At 43.2% G+C, this 26,146-nt stretch overlaps 1 protein-coding gene across 1 annotated transcript in view; it reads right to left on the bottom strand.

Annotated features, from left to right (window-relative positions):
* Positions 1–20,108, bottom strand: part of SUMF1 (sulfatase modifying factor 1) — a 93,999-nt gene extending 73,891 nt beyond the window's left edge. Inside the window, exons 1-3 of the mRNA XM_054976235.1 lie at positions 19,829–20,108; positions 5,329–5,502; positions 2,300–2,374 (exon numbers count right to left, since the gene is read on the bottom strand). Coding sequence (XP_054832210.1) covers positions 2,300–2,374; positions 5,329–5,502; positions 19,829–20,080 — 501 coding nt within the window. The 5' untranslated portion in view covers positions 20,081–20,108. The remainder of the gene's footprint in view (positions 1–2,299; positions 2,375–5,328; positions 5,503–19,828) is intronic.
* Positions 20,109–26,146: the final 6,038 nt, after the last annotated feature.

Genomic DNA, 26,146 nt, shown 5'->3' with positions numbered 1-26,146 from the left:
GAGAAGTCTTGTTTTTCCTCACAATCACATTTATTTTTGATACACAGCTGTAATTACCATCTTCAAACTACAATCTGGGGGGGTGGGGGGTGATCCTGTTTTTTTTAACACCATACAAATAGTCCCATAGACCTGTATGTAAGTCACGGTATGTATGGGATGTTTGAACCCAAGTTCGTGGGATTGGACTGGCGTTCTGGTATGTATTAAAAGAATAAAGACATTGAAGCAGAGAGACCTAGACTTACATAACTAGATGCAGATGCACGTACAACTGAGGTTTGCAAGTATAAACATGGGAATCCATCGTAAGCTATACTTAACACAAGCAGAAGTAGAAGAAAACTTGGCAGGTTTGTCCCAAGCATCTGCTGCTCCATTACTGACCAGAATCTTGCAAGCTGCTATTCAACTTCCCAAGAACAACCTGTAAGTTGACCTCCTCTTTTACATATTGTGCTATCTGTTGGACAGATTGGTGTGGCTGGAGTTCCTGCCCTTCCTTTCTTGGTCATGGATGAACAGGTACTCCAGTGAAGGGGCTCTTGTAAGAACTCCAGAGAAGGGGCTTTTGTAAGAAAGGTGGATCCAGGTACTTTCTGCTTATGTGCAATGATTTCGCTGGCATAGGCACAGTTCTGGCAATCCACTTACAAGAGATGGACAAGGTCACAGTGACTTGCAGAAAGGTCCATCAGTGTGACAGGATGTGTTCCTCACCTCCAAGACCTTGTTCCACTTCTCTTAATAAATTGGGCTGATCTGCTTTGTTGTCAAAATGGGGCTGGGACACTGATGCCCCTCTGGCTGCCACAGACCAGGCAGCTGTGCTAAGAAGGACCCTGGCTTCCAAAAAGTTCAGCAAACAGCACCACTAACATAGAAGTGAAAGGCCAGCAAGTGACTTTAGTGGGATTAAACTATGTACAGCACATATTTGCTAAATATGGAACGTGGGCCAGACAGTGTAATTCTGAGACAGCAGGTCTATCATATGACTATTCCAGCTGAGACTCCAAACACAAAAATCAACATGCCTGCAGGATTTTTATATACCTACCAATATGACTTCTCAACAGGATTTGGATAGTGCATCACACACTAAGTGGAATTTAGCACATAGATCTTTCCAAAACTATGGGAAGCAGCACTCGGGCCAATGTCTTTGCTTAAGAAGTGGTGCTTCTTTAGGATGCTGCCAAGAGCCTGAAATCCAAGAACTCGACCAGGCCCAAGGGAGTGACAGCAGACATTATCGACTTAGCACAATGCAAGCAAGTTCAGTTGCAGAGATATAGGTCCCTCAAGACTTGGAAAGTGGAGGGAATGTCTTGATGTGTGGAGGTTTAGTACATATTCCAAAGACTAATGATTAACTATTATTGCTTAGTCCACTTCTTTCCTCTTTTCTATTTTATGATTTGGCTCATGTTCCATGCTTAGAAGTTGAGTGTTAGGGTGGGGAATAAACACAGTGGGTCAGATACTACAAACACAGTTAGTAGAAAGGATCTTTTCCCTTCCCTTGGCAGATTCCTGTCCCCCGCTCACCCCAAAAAGAAGTTTCTCTAGAACACCTGGGAACTCTCAGAACCCAAATAGGATACAGCACAGAGAGTTCCAGCAACAAGGAACAGGCAGAATTACCCCTTGTCCCTCTTGTTCTGGCTGCAGAAGAACTCGCACAAGGGGGGCAGGAAGCAATTTCTGCAGATTGCCCTTCAAGCTGCTTGAGAAAGGGGCAAAGGAGGCTGTAAGGGGAAAGGGTGTGAGAGTTTTGTGTACTGCTTCCACTTGCAGTGCATAGGATCCAACTCAGGGTCCAACCCCCTATATAAGTACTGCAGGCATGCCACAGGCTTTCAGAAGGCACCTTGAGGGTGTCAATCAACTGAGCAGTTTCAGAACTTGTGAAGGCAGACAGCCAAGGTTTGCCACTTACAAGGAAGGACATAGTCCTACAGCTCCTCCAATGAAGGTGAGTTGTTGACTTGTCCCCAAAGGAGTGGGGGGAATCCAAAAGAAGCTTTCTCTATTCCCTTTCATCAATGTATATATTCCTACCCACCCTCGCCCCATTCCACCCAGGAAGGAGCATCATGCCCTAATTCACAGAACTAACCCAGTCCTGCACATTACTTATTGTGCAGTTTCTGCATTGAAATCCAACACTTCTTTGCAAGTTCCACTGTACTCCGATGGTGGTACTGTGGCAGACAGTATTATTATGTTTAAAAAATTTGTTCACAACCTTGAATTATCAGGTCAAAGCACATTAGCTGAAAAGCGTATGACTCACTGCCTGCTGGATTCCAGTCTTCACTTGTTCACTCAACATGCCTTCAAACACAAAGGAATCTCCAAATCTTTCTGCCTAAGAGGGGAGAGAAGAGGGACCGTACAAAGTCAGTCAGGTTTTCAAGTTCTCTTTGCATTTTGTTCCCAAATTACCAAAAAAATCCCATCAAATTAGAAAATTACCTACACGATGTGCTTTGGCTAATCCTTTCTAATAGCAATTCAGAGTCTGCTAAAGGAAATGATATGTTTGCTATGGCACATGTTGCATAAAGAAGGTCCCTTGCTTAAGGAGATCTTCCTTCCCAAATAAGTCCTTGGGACAAAGTGTAAGCTCTTATTAGAAGCACAGAGAGCAGCAGTGAACACTTCTGCAAATATTTCCTACTGTCATTCACTGGGAGTATCATTTTAATTGCCCTGAACTCCATTTTTCTCAAGATGACATGGGAATGATGGGGTGCTGGCAAGCATCCAGGCACAGTAGCATCTGCTACTTCACAATCTGGTCCTACTCAACACAAGGCAGCTTCAGGTAAGATTATTACAGTAACCAGAAGGATGCATAACTGTCTGGGATGGGAACAAGGAGCAAAAAGAAACAGAACCATTCCATCCAGTCTCTCTCTGCCTTCTGAGATTAGCCAGGCACCTTTGGCATGTGCAAACCGAAACTGCCCAAGATCAGAGTACCCACAAGACTACATATTCCCATAGGAACCTGCTCAGCAATTAAGAGCCTCCACAGAGATCTTCTTCTGCATGTTTCCATCTTCAGACATAAGATAGCTGGACTACTAGAGGCATGGCCTTTTTCACAGTGGTACCTCCATTTTGGAGCTCCCTGGCCACAACTATTTTCCAGGCACCAAGTTTGCTGGGGGCGAGTCAAAATGTTATTTTTCTCCATATATTTCGGCAGTGAGATTTCTTCCTCCTTTCTTCTCCTATCCTTATGCTCTTCTTGTGATTTTATCGCTAATTTTATCACTCATTCTTTTATCATCTATGGCTGACTGGGCACTGCTCTTCAGCTGCTGTACTTAGTGATTTCTGCCCTACAGTTTTTTAATTATTATATTGGGAGCCTGTGGCCTAAGAGGACAGGTTGCCAATCCTTTAAACGAAACAAATACAACAGGATCTGCAGCAGCTAAAGTTTTATAGAATACTCCAACAGAAAGTAAAGGTACACCTAACTATTGCGCTGGATTATGGCCTTAGATATGTAAATTCAGAATCCTTTCAAAGACTTTAGAAGCCAAATACATGAACCAAAATAAGCAAATATGCAGCTATCATGTACGCACAGAAGCTGGGCCTATATAAATTGAGGAGAAGGTGTTGTCTTTTATCTGGTATTACACACTTAACCCTCTAGGGAAAAGCTTGAATGCAGAGCAACTGCTTTGCCAGCAGAAGGTCCCAGGTTCTATTCCTACCATCTCCAGATAAAAGGAGCAAGCAGTAGGTGATGTGAAAGACCTCTGCCTGAGACTCTGGAGAGTCACGATCAGCCAGGGAAGAACAATATTAACCTTGCTAGAGGCATAAAAGAGCAGGGGCTCCGATAGGACTGAACCTTCTAACTGTCTCTTAATTACTCTTCTTAGGCCCAAACTGAGTGATAAGCAAACGTGCTTTTTAAAAAAGAAAATCTAGAAAATATGCTTCCAGTGGGCATGATCAGGAACAGATATAGGGAGACAGGTATTTAACCCTCTCCCCACCAACCATTTTCCTGCTCCAAATGGCCTCTGCCAGCAGCCGTCCTTTGGAAGCCAAACTTTTCCATTAGTTGATACATTCATGACATGCTGTGGTCCTCTAAACATATTACAGAAAAGCCTGAAATGTGTGTTCATGCACACTTTCTCGGCTATCCAGAGAGGTGCAAACTCCGGTACGACCTTTTTCCACTAAGAGAAGAACAAGAGAGCTGGCTGAGATTTAGCATTTAATTCTTAAGCCTGTAGTGTTGCACTTGCAGACAGTGGAAGGTTCTACCAAACAAGAAACAAGTAAAGATCTCATTTTACAGAGTGCTAGAAAATAGCTGCCTTGAAAGAGTCTGCAGTTTCTCCAGCTGTCTGTCTGTTTTACAGCCCCCTCACAAACCCAGAAGACATTTGTTAGAAAGCAATTAGAATTCTCACTTATCATTTGGGTTTTTATCCGGGAGGGGGGAGGGGTTCTCTACTGAGACATTTCTCAGTGTACTGCACTGATTCAGTTTATCACAGCAAAGCTATGCTTATTTCATTGCTTTAGGAATTCTTAACTTTGTCTACACGGGAACATATATACTACTGCTGGATCTAGTTCATTTGCTTCTAAACTGAGCTCATTCTCAGTCACTCCAGCTGGGCTGAAGGAATTCTGCTAGCACACTTTCGGAAACACACAATCACCAGTTCAAGACCTAGTATACTTCCACTGTATTAGCCGGTGGCATTATATTTGGCACACTGATCTCACCAGTCTGGTGGTAAGGTCCACCCTATAAAAGATTACTGGCAGGAAACCTTACACTTTGAGCACCTACAGAACATAAGCATGGAGTTAGGCATCTGTCAGGTTCTGAATTCCGAGAACCTCAGTTCTTCCTTATGGCTGTAGAGAACACATCAGTAGTGCCTGTTAATATCTCAGAAGCCAGGAGAAGACTTCATTTATACTCTCACTTTCTCCCTGTAGAGATCTGAAGCAGCTTACATTCTCCTTGCCTCTATTTTATCCTCACAACAACCCTGTGAGGTAGGCTAGGCCAAGACAGTGTGACTAGCTTAAGATCACCAAGTGAGTTTCCATGGCAGAGCAGGGATTTGAACCTGAGTCTCCCATATCCTAATCTGACACTTTAACCCGTACACATCATTCTAGATAACTTAAAGGTGTCAGAAAAAGAGATTGCATTTTTCTATCATCTCTATTCTGCATGCTTACGCATTTTCCTTTTCTTTTGAGAATGAGCTTCAGTTTCTATTTGACTGAAGTACAATAATTGCAAAAGACCTAAACACCCCTTACCTCTGTGAGATAGCCAGTTGCATTCACAAACTTCTCAAACTCAGCATTACTGACTTCATAGCGATCCATGTAGAAACTACCCACATGAACTCTCCTTGCAGGCCATTCTCCATCTTGTTGTATAGCTGGCTCATCAGTTCCCATTGTAAATACTCCAGCTGGAATCAAGGCCATCTGCAATTAGAAGGAGACAGTGACAAGCATTCCCAGATGAAACTGTCCGTTCACCTGTTGTAGAGGTAAGTAACTTATGCTACATTTTAAGGCTGCGTCTATCAAGTTGACGTGGGGTACCATCATCTTTGTACCAAGGTCACATGTTGTAAAGCAACCTCATTTCAACAAATAGGGCACAGATGATTATCAACAATGCTTTGTTACCTGAAGATCAGTGGAGCAACACATAAATGAAAGGGCAATTCAGGAAAAGATGAAAAGGCATTTATTTGCTTCATTTGTACACTACTTTTCTCCCCAAAGGGAACCCAAAGTGGCTTACATCATTCTCCTCTCCTTCATTTTATCATTAGAACAACCCTATGAGGTAGGTTAGGCTGAGAGTGTGTAACTGGTCCAAGCAAGTTTCCATGGCCAAGTGGGGATTCAAACCTGGTTCTCCGAGATCCTATTCTGACACTCTAACTACTAAACCATCTTGGCTCTCTATTTTTTAAAGCAAAAAAGAGAAGTGATTGATACAGCAGAGAGACCAGCTATGCAATCCTAAGCAGCTACACCCTATGGAGCCTTTTTACTTCAATGAACTTCAAAAGGTATAACTGATCTGAATGAAAACTGTAAGAAACTACCCGGGGGTGGGGTGGGGATGTTGATAAGGGAGTTTAAGCAGGTTCACACTTAAGACAAAAATTTAAACAGATTTGGTAAGGTGCCTGCCACCTTTTGTGACATAATGTATTGTACAGTACCCCCCATTCATACATGTTAAAAGATGACAGGCACACACTCCATGAGGAGTAGGGATTTTGGCATTTCTCAAATGCATGAACTAATGCTTGTTTCCTTGGTGTGAAATACTGAAAGCAAGAACAGAGAAGCTTATTAGCATTCTCTAGAGGATTAGCTCAAAGAAATGACTTTACTCAGCAAGATTTATGGTCCATGCCACACAATCCTGCCTCTGAACTGGAAGAACCCCATAGATCAAATCAAGGCTCCCTCTCATTTAGGGCTATGTTCAGACATTGTGGGAAGAGAGACTCAATTTCTTTGCGACAGGCTCAAGTCTGGCTTACTTGCAGTGTGTGGGCAAAAAACAAACTGATTTGTGGCAGCACATAGAACTGGATGTCATCGCAAACTGTAGTTATATTGAAGACTGCCAGGACTACCAGGAAGTCTTCAGTCTTGGCTCAAGAGGAAGCAGGGGGCAAGTATCAACAACCAGAGTCCAGCTTGTCGCAAGCAGATCGGTGATCATTCGTGGCATCTAAATGCATCAAAGGCCATTTTCACACGTCTTATCAGCCACGCAAAATCATGCAAAACTTCCAGAACAACGGTGTCTTCCTGATGCGATTTCCTGTCATGTCTCCACTTCGGGATGCCATCATTCCAGGTGTTTTGCGGGATTTTGTGTGGCCAGTAAGATGTGTGAAAACGGCCATGATCTAAATATGTTTCCAAAAGGCAAATTCCTCTGGGAAGCTCACCAGCAGGGCATAAAGGAGACCGCATATGAAAACAGATATTTCTAATTAGCTATCACAGAGTTTTTTCTATCTCCAGAAATTGGAGACAAACAGTTATCTTCCTGGTTGTGTTCCGGTTTAAACTCTAAACAAGCTTAATTGCCCTCAAGCTGAACCAGAAGCAGGAAATCAAACATGGAAGCATCAATTGGTACAAAATGCAGCTACTTGTTTATTGACTAGTTCTGTCTGTCCTGCACATGCAACACCTGCACTTAACTACCCTGGCTGCCTACTCATTTCCAGGTTCAATTCAAGGTACTGGTTGTTACTTTTGAGTCCTTCATGGCCAAATGCCCACATACCTGATTTTGTGGTAATAACCTGTGCACTACCTTAAATCTGCCCATGGTTCTTTGCTGTTGATTTGCCCCACTCCCTTTTTGCCTTCCTGACCCCCCACCCCCAGCAGGAGTCAAGCTTTTCCCTGGGCAGCCCCAGCACTTAAGTATGTATTAATTAAAATATTGATATCTCACTTTTCCTTTGTGGCTAAAGAGGGGCTTACTATTCCAAATTAAACCCATTCATGATAAAAGAAAACCCCACTTAAACCTCCTGGGGCTATATGGCAGGCTTCACCTTCATTGTCTTTTTGGAAGGTTATTATTATTACTTCTGTTGTTTAATGATAATAATAACAACAACATCCAATTTATATACAGCCCTTCGGGAGAACTTAATGCTCACTCAGAACGATTTACAAAGTATGTCATTATTATCCTCACAACAAACACCTTGTAAGGTAGGTGGGGCTGAGAGCTCTGGAGAGCTGTGACTGACCCAAGGTCACCCAGCTGGCTTCAAGCGGATGAGTGGGGAATCAAACCCGGTTCTCCAGATTAGAATCCCGCTGCTCTTAACCACTACACCAAACTGGCTCTCAATGGTGATTGTATTTCTGAGGGCAACACCATTTCTGTGGGATCTGGGTGGTGGCTAATTTTTTTTTCTTGGATTGTTTTTATGCTCACACTGTAAGTCCTTTAGCAACAGGCAGGGGACAAATGTTTAAAAATAAGTAGTTTTAGGACTGAAACCCAGGTAGTATCATCCGAAGCATCATCTTCCCCATATACTGAAATTTGTTAGAATACAACAAGCCCTCAAGTTTCATTCCACTGATGGAAAAAACTGGTAACGTTTGCATCAGACTTGAAGACACAGCACAGCAGTAGCAGAAAGACTTGCTCAATTCAGCACTAGATCATGCCAAGTTGTGAGAAGAACACCTCTTTCCTGCACTGATGTATCCTTCTCCTTTTGGTCAGATTTTTGCAGCACTTTTAAGAATCACGGCACTGCTGCACTCACCATCTGCGACCAAGTAATCCAATGAGTGTATATATGGGTGTTTGTCAAAGGCTGCTTTGCACTACACCCACCCACAATATGTCAGGGCTGTGTGTCTGTGGATTTTCTTAAGCACTAGAAAGGCCACACTTTGCAAAATTTAAAAAAGCCTCTATCAGGACAACAGAAGAGATCCAAATGGCAGTTCACAGTTTAGACTTTAGCTTAACAGGAGACTGGTGATTAAGAGGAATTGCACTAAGAGACTGGTATACTGAGATAAGTTAGTAGCGAGGTGCCAGAGTTCCAAAGCTAGATATGGTTTCTTACCCTTTGTCCATGCACTTATAATAACAATTCTTGGACAGGAATATGTTTCAGTGCAGTTTCGTGTTTCAAGAAGCCTACACCCCTTAATCTGGGGAAGAGAACAGGCTTTATCTTCATGAAGAAACAAGTGGAAGATATATATATCCAATAGTCAAGTGCTCACGATGTACAGATACTTAAACCCGTACATCAGCAGGATACAAAAGAGATGTTTCTACAACTTTGGGGCACCTCACAGGGCTTAAGAAGAATACCAAACCCCAGCAAAAAGACACTGGAGAGTTTAAACTACCAAAAAACCTCTTGCCTTAAGTCTACTCTGCACATGCAGAGACTACAGGGGGAGTGGACAGCCTCACAGCAACCGCATGATGGCAGGATACTCCAGACGACCTTGCTGGGGTTACAAATGGCCAGGCTGGAAGTGGTGGGCCACTGCTGTAGGAGGACCAGAGCCTGTCCCAGTCACCAGCTGCTTCCCTGCCCCAGCCACCACAGCTACGAGCCATCGTGGACCTACACCCCCCCCCCCAAAGGTTACAAACAGGGAAGGGTGTTCAGGAGGGAGGAAAGAACAGGCAAAGGTGTTGGAGGGAAAGACAGGAGTGTTTGGAAGGGAAGAATTCCCCAAATGGTTGAGGGGCTGCTTGTTATATTTATGCCTCACTTTTTGCCATCAAGGTGGCTTACAATTAAAATTCAGCACAAGCATATGACACATTAAGGACAACTGGGTGCATGGAAAACAGTCTCTGCTGACCCAGCAACACAGTCTAAGTCCCAAGTTGTTCCCTCCGGAGAGATCTACTGGCTCCTAACGAATGGTGACATCACCTAGCCAGCAGCACTATTGTAGCTGTCCATTCGTTTTATGAAGGGTTCATACCTTGGGAGCTCCATCCATGCTAGGTTGGAAATGTATTCTAGATAGATGGTTGTTGTGGATTTTCTGGGCTGTATAGCCGTGGTCTTGGCATTGTACATATCTCTGCCAGTTTGTTTTACAGACTAAAACTCTGTTTTACAGAGTTTGTCTATATTTTTAGAGAAGAGAGTAGTTTGAGCGCATAGTGCTGTCAGGTCTCCCTTCTGCTTCAAGAATGATCGAGCATGTTTTCTATGCCAGACTCTTAAGCCTTTAACAGCCACATGATAAGCAGATATTCAATAAATAAATCCCTTTCCACAATAAACATACAACAATAAGAACAACTTCATTTATGACCCATTTTTTATTCAGTTCCTGATTTCACCATCCCCATGAGACTCCTTTACCTCACCTCTTACGCATGTGGATCAAGTAGGATTGCAAGAACAGTCCTGGGGGGGGGAAACCCTTTGATATAAGAGACCTGCCTACATTGGCGTTTTCAACACAATTTTGAGTCCTAAGCCTGACTGGATTCAAAGTTAGCAATACCTCCTGCATCATTTCAAACTGAGCAGGTGTTTAAATGAGTAGTGATCATTGCCAACCAGCTGGAGTTGTATGTCCTCTTACTGCTTAAAATCTTTCCAGCAGAAGTACTGTCTGGGTGCCAGAGTTTCTTTAGATTTAAATAAAACAAACTGGCAGAGATATGTACTACAGGACTGACCATCTTTCAATTTCTTGCTGAGTCATTATAACCATAAAAACTATTCCAAGTTGGCTTGGCAATCACAGATGAATAGCCCACTTCTCAGTTATCTCTGGAAAACATAGTTTCAAGTATTAAGGCAAAGCAAAATCCTTTTGTGGCTTAGCAAACTGTATCGTCCCATAATGACACAGACACTCTCTTATCCATATGCAGTCAAAGGAAGCTCCTCGAGAGTCATTACAGACCTTGCAATTTTCAAGAGTTTATGCTGGTATAAAATCTTGTTACTTTTAAATGAGCCGCTAGATTCTTCACGTTGTATTTTATCATACTTCATAAATACAGACCTGCATGCCCGTTCACCCTCTTTTTCTAAGCTTATGTTCAATGCTGTTGTTTTTAAATGAGACAGAGAGGGAGAGAAGGAGAACTGGAGTAAAAAAACTGCAGATTTTAATTCATTACAATAGCTAACAATTTGCAAGATCTAGCAATGTGTATTGTTGATTCTTTCCCAACTGGTTATGCTTTGTGTATTCCAGCAAGCAAGTTGCATTTGAATGCCTGTTATCTAAGAACAGCCTTAGTGAATCAGATTAAGGGCCCAACTAGTTTCCTACTCTGTATCAAGCAGAGGCCAGCCAGATGTCCTGCTTGTAAACTTCCTAGAAACACAGAGATAATTATCAAAACCTGCTTGTAAACTTCCTAGTGACAAAGAGAAAATTATCCCCACACTTTGGGTCCGCATAGAGGAGAACAGCAGGATATAAAAGAAGTAAATAAATACATCTGATAATTGGAGATGCTGTTCTACTTCTGAACATGGAAGTTCCATTCTTACCTATTATGACAGATCAACAAGACACTGAATAATACAATTTGTTAAATATATAATAGAACAAAAAATCAGATTTGGATCATGTTCTGGATATAAATTAAATGAAAAAGACTAACATAATGTTATTCGTGGCAACCAGAACAGAAGAAGAAGAGACAGAAAAAATAAAAGCATTGCCCCCCCCAAATAAATATTTGGAAATATATGTAACGAGGCAAAATTATAATTTATATCAAGGTAACTATCAAAAATTTTGTACAAGCATTATTGAAGATTTGCACAGACAGGAAAAGCTGAAAATTGCAGCTAGGATGAATCTCTGTTGTTAAAATGACTATATTACCCAGCTGAGCTTCTTGTTTCAAATGTTACCAATCCATATAGATGAAAAGATTTTTTTTAAATGGCAGAATAGAATAAATGATTTTGTATGGAATGAAAAGAAACCAAGAATAAGATTTAAAATATTATAAGATGAAAAAAATGAGGCTTAGTGGTACGAAATATTAAATTGTATCACCAAGCAGTAACACTAGTTTGGATATCAGTTTGGATTATAAACTCAAATAGAAGAAACATAAAATTGGAGACAATTGATACCAAGGAAGGAATTCATAATTATTTATGGATTAAGCAATTACTAACAATTATTCATATTTTGAGGGATGGACTATTAAGAACATGGTTTCAACGTAGAAATAGATTTACAGTGCAATCCTAAACAGAGTTATTCCAGTATAAATCACTGATTTCAATGGACAGACTGGAGAAACTCTGCTTAGGATTGCACTGTAAGTCGGCCAACTTCACCGACATCACCTATAGATGCCTACTATGATATATCACAAGAAATAAAACTGATTATGTAAATTATGAATATATTACAGACAAACAAGAAAAAAATAAAAACATGGCATGAAATTCAAGTTGAAGGAAAAAACATTTCATGGTTGTTGTATTATCAAATGGTGCCTAAACTTAAAGATCAATTAGTTAAAGGAGGAGGATGGTTAAGAGAAAACGACTTTTGAACAACTAATCATTGGAGATTCAAAACCTATTAGGAAAAACAAAATTTTATTGTAATACAATACAGAATCAGAGCAAGTTAAAAACTGCATGATAAAAAAGATGCAAAACTTTGGAGAAAATATACATATGAGCCAGCGGGGAAATGTATGGACCAAAGAAATCAAATTTACAGAATGTCAAATATTATGAATTGGTATAAAATATTTTATACCCAAATATTTTATATTTTATACACAATGGCATTGCAAAAGCTAACAAGGATTATAATGGAAATTGTTGGAAATACCAAGACACAGATGTAGCATTTTATCATATGTGGTGGGCATGTAAGAAAGCAAGGAACCATTGGATAGAACTTGCATATGCATGTGCATGCACAAGTTAAACCTACCACTAAGTCAGTCTAGGAACATAGTGAAGCAGTTTACTAAGAAAGATCCTGTTATAACACATCAGTTATGATCAATGGAGACACAGAGCTTTCTCTTCTTGTGATCCAGTCTTAATAAATAACCTACAACTTAAGATGCTAATCAAGTCCCATTCATCATCATCATCAGTGTTGTTAATGCTATTTTGCAGACAATGGGATTAAGATTCAGTAATCAAAGGTCAAGATCAAAGCACAATTGCTGCTTCCAAGTGAACAAGTTTGCATGATTCTTCTGTAACGTCTGAACCTCATATCACATGGGTCACTCAACGTATAAGTACTTCTTATGCTAGAGTTCTTGCACCATTCTCAAGTGGATGCTGATGGAAGGATGGCCACCATTTGGATGACACACATGAGAAGAGGCATCCAAATTTTATTGATTCCAGTCGGGGAGAGGCAATCATGCCACAAAGCTAAATTTCACATCAGCCAAGTCTGAAGATTAATAAAGAGTACATTAGATAACTAATGAGAAATTTTACTGGATAGCACTGAAATAGGCATGAGCACACTAAGTTGTAGCTCAGCCTTCACAGAAGGACTTGAGGTTCGTAAAATATGCAGTTGCCAAGTGCTTGAGTTTCAGAGGGACCTTGACATTCTAATGTCTCTCGTTCAGTGACTAAAGAGACAGACAAGGGAAAGGGCCATTTTAAAAAATCCATCGCTGCTGCTTCTTTTACTTCATTTTCTATCAGTTATGTTTGCTGGATTCCTTTGCCCAGTATATCAGGTTACATTCCATGCTGCTTTCAGCAGCACAGAGAAATAACGGGATGGGGGAATACATTCACAAATGCTTTTTCTCTCAGCCAGATGAATAATGGAAGCTCGGAGAGCCAACTAATTAATATCTTCCTGGCATAACACTAGAGTTATGCCACTCTCAATGTAAGATATCTCAGTGATCCTCAACATAGCAGCCATGGACACCCCGGTGCTCCTTGAGGTCTTTCCTGGCACCCTCTACTTCCTTCCCCAAAGCATTTCTTTCCCCAAATAAAAAGCCAATCCTAGCTTTGCTCCACCACAATGGAGGAGGAGGTACTTCAGAAGACCGCAACACATATCACCTTTGAGTCCACAGGAAGTGCCAATCCAGAAATTCCTGCTCCCATCACAGGATGATACTTGGCTTAGAATCTTCCAACCTTTTGTAATTGCTGCCCTTGACAGCCATTCTGTGGTGGCATCCTCTCCCCCTTCTCAACATTCCAAAAATGCCCACAGGCTCAACAAGGTTGGGGACTCCAGGTATAACTAAACAGTTTAATAGTAGTAGTTGACACACTACAGGGTTGCTCTGCCTTAATAACTTCTGACAATCATATTATTAATACAGTTATTGGGAATCACCTCTTTTGTCCTTTGTTTGTACCAAGTAGTTTGCAATTCGTCTTTAACTCATGCTTACAGGCACACCCTAAGGCAACTTGTGCTGAGAAACAGCGACTCACCAAAGCCACTTGATGAAAGTCAGGAACAGGAATTTTGCCCTAAAGTCTCTCACATCCATTAGGCACTGCAATTTCCTGCCTCAAAACTTTAAAATCTTGTGTATGTTCCAACATATTTCTTACAAAGAACACCCAGAAGTCTAATATATTTTCTCACTAGATTACTTTAAAGAAATCAACACTGTTATCAGTCATGTCCCAATCAAATAAGTGGTGGTGAAGTCTCCAACACAGAGATCTGTTCACAGGTCTAGCACTGCTAGTGCGCAATAGGGCCCTTGCACTGCCAAGTTTGGAAGCTACAACTGAGTACAAAATGCTGTGGCCAGGATGCTGACTGGAGTGGGTCACAGGGAAATTCTCTCTCCAGCCTTGCTCCACCCACACTGGCTCCCAATTTGCTTCTAGGCCTGAACATTAAAAACCTGTACAGCTTGGGGGCCATAATGCCTTAAGGGAAAAAAATGCTCCCATGTGAACCTACTTGACCACTACGGTCATTGTTGGAGACTCTGATTCATGTGCCCCTGCCACCTATTTGGTAGCAACCAAAGAATGGGCTTTCCTACTCATGGCATTGAAATTATGGAACTCCCTCCGCAGAGAGATTAGATGTCCCCCTCTATCACTGTCTTCTGCCAGCAGGTGATGACTCTTCTATTTTGTCTGGCACCCCCCTCAGTGCCTTCCTGTTTATGCATATGCTGAACTGTTTTTAGTGTGTGTCTGTGTACATACATGCCTTTTTATATTTGTTTTAATATTTTGGCTGTTTGCCTGCTTGAGGATCCTGAATTGGGTGGAAAGGAAACATTAAAATGTTTTAAATAAATAAACAGTGCAATCCTAACCTATTGAAATCAACAGGCTTAGACTGGAGTAACTCTCCTTAGGATTGTGCTGTAAATAAAGTTTACAGCTGAATGTAGTTGCCAGCTCAATGACATCTGGGCCAAGTTGCTGTTCCTCCTCTGTTATAGGTATCTATAACCCAGGCACAGCCAGAGGCACAAGTATTTGATGCAAGCAGTGGGGTAAGAGCTAAAGGGTCTTTGCCTCCGGTTCATAGTGAAGTGGACCCGACAAGTACATCCAGGACCAGCCAAGGATTTGCCATATTGTCTTGTTTGTACTTTCCAGTTTATTTAAAAAATTGTAAGCTCTGTGGCTGAAGTCCCCAGTGGAAAGAAAGCAGGAGCAGATACACTTCATAAACTTAGCATTATGAAATTGTGAAATTCTTGCAACTGGTGTTGCATGCTCAGTTTCAGCATGTAATTCAGGGAAGCATTTATTAAAACGCTCCTGTGAAATAAAAGCCAGGAACATTCAATATGGACAAGTATGGCACTAAAGAGCACGCTTACAGAAATGCCTGCTACCAGAGCTGTAACAAGGGCATACTTGCCTCAGGCACACAAAGCAGACGGATGCAGAAAAAAACACATAAAACATACATCTACTATCCCCAGTTGCCATGCCATTAGGAAAAAGCTATGCTTTTATAAATTCAAATTGAGCCAAGCAAGCAGGGGAAGCTGATCCATTAGGGCAAAGGGGGCCATGCCCCACCAAGCTCGCTTCCTTGCTGCTTGCCTCCTTTACAGTACAAGTGAAGTAAAACAAAAGCCTTACTGAACTTACTACCAGCCAGGGCTTGCAGACTGTCAGCTCCCTCCTTATTCAATGTTAACCTTGCCTGTGTGTCTCTCTGGACCTCAGCCACATTCCTTCCTACACTCAAACCAGAGGGCTTTTCACCATCCTTCTTAAAGGCACAGTCTCTTTTCTGGGTCAAAGCCCATGACTGCCCAATGCAAATACAGAAGAAGGATGAGGCAAATTAAAATTCAAGATTGGCAGGCTTGGCCAATGAATCCTTACTGGAATTTACTCACCACAAGGGTAGCAGAACCCACAGCCCCATTTCCAAGTGTAGCACTAGAAAGTAAGAAAAGTCAATGGGTGTGGTTTTGCTTTGCTGCCAGGGTTGCCGAGTGCCTGCTGATACTAGGCAAATTCCCAGCAGTCTGCCCTTCTGCCTGCCAATTGCTCATCAACAGTGGGCAGCCTGGCAAACAGGTGCACAATAGCTCCTGGCCCCCGCACACAATGATATCGATTCCAGAAGTGACATCATTAAGAATCAGCCCTGGTGCGAAGTGTACGCGCACTCCTAAGCCCCATTCAATAACATGACTTTCAGAAGTGACATCATGGCACATAAGGGTGGAAGCATGCACACAGTGAGTACCACACCCCCTTCCCCTCCTACTGGTTGCCAGGGTGACCTGGCAACTATTTGCTGCTCAGGTAGGGCCTCTACTGTACTGTGCTGTCTGTGTCGCTCTGGAAGGATCTGGGCCTTTGCTGTGCTGTCTGGTAAGGAATAACGGGGGATAGGAGTTTGTTGTTGATGATGATATGTGGAATTGATTGTTTTCTGGTTCTTTTGGTCTGATGAAGGAGAGTAAGAAGTGTGGTGTGGTTTTTACAAAAAAACTGATGATAAGGGACCCTGAGTTGATGCAGGCTTCTTGGGGGGGGGGGAGAATACAAATGATCCAAAAATCTGTGTAGATCTGCCTTTTTTACTTTATAAAAACACAGATATGAGGGCCTGAGGCCATGAAGGGCTTTGAATGTAATAGTTGTGACCTTGAACGGAGCCCAGTAACTGATGGGAAGCCAATAGAGTAGCTGCAGAATGAGAGGGATATGCATGCTGTATTTGTGCCAAATTAGTATTAATACAGAATTATGGAGCTGGAAACAATACAATAGTTACAGGAGCCAGCACTCTGTGAGAAGCCAAAATAACGTTCTATACCTACAAGCACTCCTGGCAGATACCAGACCTGTTCCAGAAAACGTTTCTGAAATGAGATTCCTAAACTTTACCAAGGCATCTCCTTCATTGCGTCGCTCTTGCGTCCCTCCCCATATTTAACCTGTATCAGTCTTCTTAAGTAGTTCAAAGTAGCTTCCTGTTCCACACAGCAGCCAACCAGATACCACTGGAAGACTTTTAAAGCAAGGCATAGATGGAGGCAAAAACCTCCCACTGCTGTCCCTCCATCCAACACTGGCATTCAGACATTCTGTTTAGCTGTCGCAGCCGATAGCCATCAATGGACCAATCCTCCATTCACCTAAATTGCAACAGTCACCTCTAGGCTAGATTACTGTAACTCCCTCTATGCAGGGCTACCCTTGGGTCTGACCTGGAAACTACAGCAGGTCCTGAATGCTGCTGCTCAGGTCCTGATGGACGTTCCATTCAGGTCACATATTACACCAGTTTTGCAGCAGCTTCACTGGCTTCCCGTGGAGTTCCGGGTCCGTTTCAAGGTGTTGGTGTTGACCTTTAAAGCCCTAAACAGACTGGGACCAGCATACCTGAGGGACTGTCTCTTCCCGTATGTACCCCGGAGAGCACTTTGTTCAGCAGATAAGAACTTGCTGGTGATCCCTGGCCCCAGGGAGGCTCGTTTGGCTTCAACCAGGGCCAGGGATTTTTGGGTCCTGGCCCCAACCTGCTGGAATACTCTGTCTGAAGACACTCGGGCTCGCCAAGATCTGGTATCATTTCGGCAGGCCTGCAAGACGGATATGTTCCACTGGGCATATGGTTGAGGCCAGTATCAGGACCATCACTGAGCCTCCCATCGCCTTCTCCTATCCAATGACATCTCGTCCATCCAGGTGTCTCCCTCTTTGTATTTGAGGGTTGGAATGTGCAATAGGCCATCTGAGTTATTATTTTATTATATGATTTTAATTGTTTTTATATAATTATATATTTTATGAATGTTCTACCCTGTCCTGAGCCTGCTTGTGGGGAGGGCAGGCTAAATACCAAATAAAGTAAAGACCTTTTAACAGCTAGTGGCCATCACATGACAGCAAATTACTGTACTTTGTGGACTGGCCACAACGCATGAAGAATGAACTCAGTGCACTTGTCAATAATAAAGTTTATGCTGACCTCGGCAGGAGTTCTCTCTCATCTCATGGATAACTATGTTCTGTGAACACTTCCAAGAGTAACATACACACAATCAGGCAAAAAAGCAGCGCTATGTTCAGCCATCTTGCCTTCTTTTAAGAAAACCGAAACAAGATCGACAGTGTAAATATTTTACCAAAATGTTAAGGAACCAATGAACATAAGGAAGTTGTACAGTTTTGGCAAAGAATGCTTTGCTTGAGTAATTTACTGAAGTAAATCTGTATAAGCCTACTCCCTTTGGGTAAAGCTAATGCTTATCTGTTTAAATCTGTATTTAGTTTTTGTTTGGAATTGGAAATAAACAAATTAGGTGAAAAAAATTAAGGAATAGCTACACTGTACATGAATGGCATAGAAGTGACCTTTGACTTTTTTTTTAAAGCACTGATAGCAGTTACCCTTTGCCCAGTTACACTTCTTAGATGTTGGCTCTGCTTTTAGGAATGTAACACAAAGTTTTCAGTTTTTAGAGAACACCTTCTCAATCTGCACTTAGGTGTATAGAACCTTTGTGAAGAGAGATCACACTCAGCAGTAACGCCTTTGAAATTTCTAGGCAACAGAATCAAATGTCAGGCCTTAAAAATGTGCACGTCACAATTTCATTTCCTAGACATCAGCATGTCATTTAGATCTTGTGAGAATTTTCCATCTCTACCGAGTGTGCAGATATTGCTTTCTGATGGATCTAACTGCGACCTCCAGTTTATCCACTAAAAAGTCAACCACCTAAGGTCCCGGAAAGCCCCGATAGTCATAATGAGGCTGCAGTACCTGACTATCTGAATGTCAGCCATGTAGGATACTCCATTAATTTATGTTGATCCACAACAAATCACAGTTTGGTCGCATATGGCTATATAAGAAAACTCAAGTGCATAATCAAGATCACAGAGCAGCACAAAGTACTGGAAAAATCAAGCTACCAGGAGTTATACTGTTGGTACATGTTACACCACACATAAACAGTTTGATATATGCTACAGTGTTACATGCCCAGACCTGAACAGCACAAGTAAGCCTCCTTAAAACTCAGAAGCTAAGCAGAATCAGCCTTGGTTAATAATTGGACGGGAGACATTCAAAGCTGTCCAAGGTTGCAGATGAAGGCAACGGCAAACTACCTCTGCTACTCTCTTTCCTTGAGAGCAGGGCTTGGCTTGCCAAAGTCAGCTATGACACGATAGCACTTTCCACTACCATAGCAGAAAGTGCAAATCAGACCTTTTCCAAAAAATGTTAAAAGGTGGTAAGGCACTGACGGCATTAATGTGAAAACATGACTTCCTCACAATGCATTTATGTTTACTTTTTTAACTTCATTTATACCCCACCTTTCTCCACAAAGGGAAACCAAAGGGGCTTACATAATTTCCCTCTCCTTCATTTTCAACTCACAATAACTTTGTGAAGTAGATTCAGCTGACAGGCCCAATGTTACCAAGCAAGCTTCCATAGCAAAATGGGGTTTCAAGCCTGGGATTCCCAAATCCTACTCCAGTGCCCCAACCACTGCACCATATTGGCCCCTCATCACAACTGTTGTGTTTGCGGGGAGCTAGACACTATCCCAATGATTTTCCCCATCTCTTTCCAACTGCTTCAGGAAATCCCGACGGGAATTTAACAGAGACTAGAGATAGAATCTGAACTTGGGTATGACATCCACTGACCCTGCGGTCGATAACCGGAGGGTGATAGAAATAGCCATACAATCCCCTGGAACAGTTAGTTTCTGCATTGTTCTCCCCTTCTCTCCTCACACCCACACGAGGCCATCGACCGACGATCGCCTTTCTCTTACCTGCCCACCTTCGTCTTTCGACTGCACGGTCCCCAGTTCCTGGTTTCGCTGCAGGGGAGCACTAGCTTCCAGAGAGTATTTCTGTGCCGCCGCTTCCCCACCACTAGCCCGGTTGCCGCTGCAGCCACAAGCTCCTCGGTCTCCCTCTCCGAGCCTGCCGTCTCCATCGCCGGCCTGCAGACACGTCGCCGACCCCAGCCAGAGGACCCAAGTCAGAACTGCCCAAAAGAGCCCCTGCCTGGGCGCAGCCATACTCAGCAAAGAATCACGTGGGAGAGACGCCGTCAGCTGACCTCGTTCAAGGCAAGCAACTTTCCAGCTGGCGGCATTGCTCGGAAACGGTGGTTTCCGGGGAACTTGCTCCCTAGCCGTAAGCTAGAAGTTTTCTGCTACAACCATCGCAAAAAAGAACTAGAGATATACATCCCATGCCTTTTCTGTGAGACACGATCTGTTCCCACCCCCTCTGTCTCTCAGCCTGCTTTTGTTTCATCTAAGAATCACACCTCTGTTGCATTTCCTTCCACACTGGACGTGCAGTTTTTAGGGGGTCGGGTCGTCGCACTCCACTTGGCTGTATAAAATCCGTCAAGAGAGCTGGACTAGTAAACCGGTTGATGCGATAGGTCGAGCCTGCTTTAGGCAAAAACCCACGACCTTGCTGAAATTCCTTTTTCTGCATAATCGATACCAGAGCTCGCTTGACATTGCGGCTGGTCACTCAAGTTGGGATGGGCTCTTCTGTCTTGACCGCAAAGCTAGTTAGTACTCACCCTGACCCGGGTAGCCCAGGTGAGCCTGCTCTTATCAGATGTCACAAACTAAGCAGGGTCGGTCTCCGTTCGTAATTGGATGGGAGAACTCCGACGAAGGGTTGCAGAAGCAGGCAATAGCAAACCACCTCTGTTAGTCTTTTGCCATGAAAACCCCACTAGGGGTCGCCATGCGTCAGCTATGACTTGAGGGCACTTGATACTGACCCAGACAGTGGGTATGTTACCGCATCGTCAGCTTTCTACCACTTCAAGCTCCTCAGCTCTTCCGTGAGACATTTTAACTTGAGATGCTAGGAACCGCATGCAAAGCTTGTGTCCTCAAAAGAGCCTGAACCCTTGTGCAGCTGTTTGATAGGGCAACACTTAGGAATCAATCCTAAATTACATTTTATTCTGCGGGGTTTATTCCCAGGAAAAAGTTCTTACAATTGTGGGCTTTGTTGTCAAAATGCACCTGGTCTTCTCTTCAAAATTTATGCATTTAGTCATTGTTTTAGAAATATTTTCAGTATTGTGCAATTTTAAGTTTTGTTTTTATATATGCATTAGATAATTTTCATTTCCTTTTCCTACCTCTCTTTGGTTCTCTGCGTGTAAAAGCACCATCTCAGGCACATTTATGTGGAAATAAATCCTATGGGGTTCAAAAAGGACTTAGTACTTTATAAATGTGCTTAGTTGCAGCTGCAACCTTTATCTGAATAAATCCAACTATCAGAATACCAGAACTATTTTACTTAAAAGTCTAGATCAGACATCCAGATTTTTAGAGCAAGTGATAAAAAATAGATTTTTATTCTTTTATGTCACAGAAGGGGGGGGGAATGGTCCCATGAATTGCCAGGCTGCAATTTTAAACATAAGATGTGTAAAAGAAAATCCCATTGACGTTAACAGCCCTTGTTTCCAAATACATGTACAATCTGATAACTTCTTTTTACATCTGGCATGAACTACATGAACAAATTAGCTACAGCTTAACACAGTCATCATTTTTGACAGCACTGCTCAGTTATAGTTTTCTTGTACAGATGGTAATTAGCTTTGGTTGCAAGTTTACCAGTTCAAAAATCATCATTTGCAACTGGATCCTATGCATGTTTATTCATAAGTCCTATTAAATATAATTAAGTTTACTTTCAGACAAGTGTACAAAGGATTGCAGTTACTGAAAACTCTTCATTTACCTTGGGTGTGGTTATCTTATCAACACAATCTATAAGGCAACGTATAGGAAAAGACTGCAGCATACGCCAGTTACAGAGATATACCACTGTGTTCTGTAAGTCTGAAAAGTTTAGGTATGAAAGCTCATCCTTTATACCAGAGAGCTTTAATTAAAAACCCAGCCCAGCTGGAAGCACTAATTTGGGTCTATGTTGCAGAGTTTACACTTGGAATTTATTTTCTGCAGCTCCAGTTTTACTCAAATAGTCATGCTTAGCAACTGATGTTCATCTGTATCAAAACTGAATTATTCAAAAGGTACTCAGATAGGAGGGCTATATTGTAGGGAGAGGGTCTCAGATGCTTCGCTAACGAGTTAGGGATGATAGACTTCACCACTATGTTGCCTTATGTCCTATCTGTGTTCCTATGTGCTACCTGTGATTCAAGTATGATCCTACTGGGTAGCTATATGTTGTCTAATGTAAGTCCTAAATTTGCTGCTTATGCTCTGTTTCAGCATTTCTTCAATTCTGTATTGGATCCTTGCCAGGGCTCATTTTGAGGGGGAACGTGCAGGAACGCAGTTCTGGCAGTTCTCCCAAGAGGTCACGTGTCAGGTGGTCCTGCCCACCTGATTTTTGGCCATTTGGGGCCCGTTTCAGCTTGGATTGGGGCTGAAATGGCCGGGGGAACCCTCCCCTGCCTGGCACCGACCCGGTCCCAGCCATTTCAGCCCCATTTTGGCCTCCTTACTGCAGCCGCCTGATTCTCATGGCTATTCCTTTGCTCAGGTCCAGCAACCCCAGAAATGACTTTTCTAGGGTCAAAAGGGACTGCAGAAATGAACACAGGAAAATGGCCGTATCGGCTCGGCCATTTGTAGCCCATTTTGGCCAGGATCAGGGCCAAGAATGCCAGGATTGAAACGGTGCCTGGTGAAGGACCCCTTCCCTGCCGGGCACTGACACAATCTGGACCGTTTTGGGCCCGATCAAGGCCCAGATGTGCCCAAAATAGCCATTTTGGGCCCATTTTGTCCTGGATTGGGTGGTTTCATCCTGAATTGGGGCAAAAACAGCCCTGATCGGGCAACTGCCAGGTGGGGGAACATTCCCCCATCTGGCAGCAGCCAAATCTCAGCCATTTCAGGCCCGATCCTGGCCATTTTGGGCCCCTTTCAGCCATTTTGGGCCCAATGTCCTTGATATTGATTGTAATAATCTCACACTATGTAATCCGCCTTGAGTGTCTGTCAGAAACATGGACTATAAATAAATAAATAAAATAAAAAGGCACATCCAGATAGAGCAATGGGACTCAGGTGATCATTACAATGTGGATGAGGATGTGTATCTATTCTGACAGTGCCATTCTATACATATTTACACACCCTTCTAAGCCTATAGAATAGTGCAACTGCTTAAGAGTGGCACAGCATATGAACTACTAGTGTTCAAGCCTCATACCGTCAACATCAGGAAATGTCCCTTGCTGGTTTGGAGTGAATCGCTGTAAAAATAGCTCAGATTTTCATTAATTGCCCAGCCATCCAGATGATATTAAAACTTTATAAAAGACCACAGGGTCATAAAACATAATCAAGGGAAATCGTTAATATTTTGGTGTACATGTTGTGAGCTGGCTTATTTTTTTAGCTGAAGCAAAGTGATTTATACAACTGCGTGAAATAAATAATGTATCTCCAGATTGCTGAATAAAAAAGTCCAGCATCACCTTAGAGACTAAAAACATTTATTTCAATACGAGCTTTCATGAGTATGTGAAGGAGTTCCTTAGAGTCCCAACAGTGATTCCCACTTGGTGCTGATCAAGGTTTAACTTAAAATGAAATAAAGAACATAAAACTTACTGAGAATGAATACGAAGGTTGCCAGCTCGAGAAATTCTTGGATATTTCAGAACAGAGAAGGGAGGCGGAATTGGGGAGGGAAGTGAGCTCAAGCAGGGATTTGATGCCATAGAGTCTGCTCTACAGAACTTCCATTTTTTCCATGGGAACAGATAGTCTGAAGATCAGTTGAAATTCCAGGAGATCTCTAGGTCCCACCTGGAGGTTGGTAACCTTAATATACATACACATTTAAATGATAAACAAGTGTTTTATTGAGTGAACTACCAAGCTATTTGGCTGTTCAAGATATATTAAAATACATAGATTAAATGTAATATGAACTAAGTAAAAATTGTTCAGAGAAGCAGAATAGCGCATAAGAAAGCAATGAGAAATGTGAGAGTTGGAGGTTGAGTAACACTGCCTCTCTGGATGGTCTCCTGGGGTCTAAACTTGTATCTTCGTTACTAGTTCTTTCATTTTGTTTACATTACTTAACTGCAGTGCTTTCATTTGTAATATTGTTTTCCAATGTAAGTTTTGGTTATTAAGCCAATCCAGTTTATTGCTGCGATTCATATGCATCTTTCTCCCTTCTCCAATCTTCCACAGATCGTGATGGTATCTGAATACAGGTGCACAAAGCTTGACCAGAGCTCATTCCTGCACAAGGGAAAGCTTAGAATCTCAGTCTGCACAGAGAAACTAACTTCAGTTGACTTCATACCTGCCTTCACACATCAAAGGTCACTGGAGATTTTTTCTAACCTGGAGTTTTTGTACATGAAGGGGTGAGGGCTGGGGGGAAAGAATGGAGGAGTAAGGCAACCGAGTGAATGCAACAGTAAGCCAGGTTCATTTATTTATAATTTTCTTTAAAACATTCCTATGCTACCTTTCTCTTTAACTCTAGCTGTGAACAGCCCAACAAGGCTGTGAACATTAAAAGGTTTCAGACATCAACAAGCATTTAAAATACATATCCTACTATATTAAAGGCTAAGTGTATTCAAGACAACTCACTTCCTACCCTGGTGCAGCACCTGAGGGCGCTGCTGGGGAGGGAAGCCCAGATGAGGCAGCCAGACCTCCAGAGAGCGTGCCATGGCAGAAAGCCCAGGCCAGGATCAGGCATGGAGCAGGCACGCCCCCCTTCACCCAGCTGGGATCAGGAGTAGAGTAGGTGGCAATGCCCATCCCCCACCTTCACCCAACTGGAATCAGGAGCAGAGCAGGTGGTAATGCCCACCCTCCACCTTCACCCAGCTGGAATCAGGAGGAGAAGGTGGCAATGCCCACATCCCACCATCACCAAGGTGACATCAGGCGCAGAGCAGGTGTTAATGCCTGCCCACCTTACCCAGCTGGTATCAGGAACAGAGCAAATGCCCGCACCCCTTCACCCAGCCGGGATCAGAAGCAGAGTAGGTGGCAATGCCTGCCCCTCTCATTCACCCAGCTGGGATCAGGAGAGGTGGCAATGCTCACACCTCGCCATCACCCAGGTGGGATCAGAAGCAGAGTAGGTGGCAATGCCCACCCCCCCTTCACCCAGCGGGATCAGACGCAGAGTAGGTGGCAATGCCTGCCCCTCTCATTCACTCAGCTGGGATCAGGAGTAGAGATGGGCACAAATCGAATTATGACCCAAAAAAACCTCATGAACCAGGCTGGTTCGTGGTTCGTGAACCAGTGGTTCGTGGAAGCTCGTTTCCATGAACTTCCACGAACTGGTCTACTGGTTCGTTTTGGTTGTATTAAAGGGGCAGTTTAAATGGCCATTTCTACAGGGAAATGGCCATATAAACTTTTCCTGCCGCTTGTAAGCAGCAAGTCCCTTTAAACTATTAGCTGGCAGGCGGCAGGGGGGGATCCCCTCTTGCCGCCTGCCAACTGATAGATTAAAGGGACCTGCCGCTTGCAAGTGGCAGGGCTCTTTAAACTGCCCAAACCCCAGCCCCCCCCCAGCCCCACACTTACTTTGCCCAGCTGCCCTGCGGGCCTGGGGCAGGAAGGCCATTTTTGACCTGTTCTGCCACCACGTGGGCCCGCAGGGCAGCGGAGGAGGCCAGAAATGGCCTTCCCGCCCCTCAAATGGCCACGGTGGCCATTTGAGGGGTGGGAAGGCCATTTTCGGCCTCTTCTGCTGCCGTGTGGCACCTGAAAAAGCCAAAAATGGCCTTCCTGCCCCTCATGGGAGATGGGGGGCTCCGTGGGCTCTCAGGGCAGCTGGGCAGGGCGTCCGGGCAAGGTAAGTGTGGGGCTGGGGGCTGCGGGCTGGGGTTTGGGCCGTTTAAAGGGCCCTGCCGCTTGTAAGCAGCAGGTCCCTTTAAACTATCCCACTTCACTGTTACTTAATACGACCACGATCGGTCTTTAATTGGACTCTTGACTGGTACCTTCACATAGCCTATTGCCTACATGTATTGCAGCTTGAATTTTTTGTATCACATTTACCTATTGTAGCGGAAGAATTGTGATTCTGCACGTTTGTGGAGTTTGCAAATGTAATTTTGTGGA

This window comes from Eublepharis macularius, chromosome 4, assembly GCF_028583425.1.
Source record: "Eublepharis macularius isolate TG4126 chromosome 4, MPM_Emac_v1.0, whole genome shotgun sequence".
Lineage (NCBI taxonomy): Eukaryota > Metazoa > Chordata > Lepidosauria > Squamata > Eublepharidae > Eublepharis > Eublepharis macularius.
The sequence above is the reverse complement of the archived record's forward strand: the minus strand, read 5'-3'. Positions and strand labels throughout refer to the sequence as shown.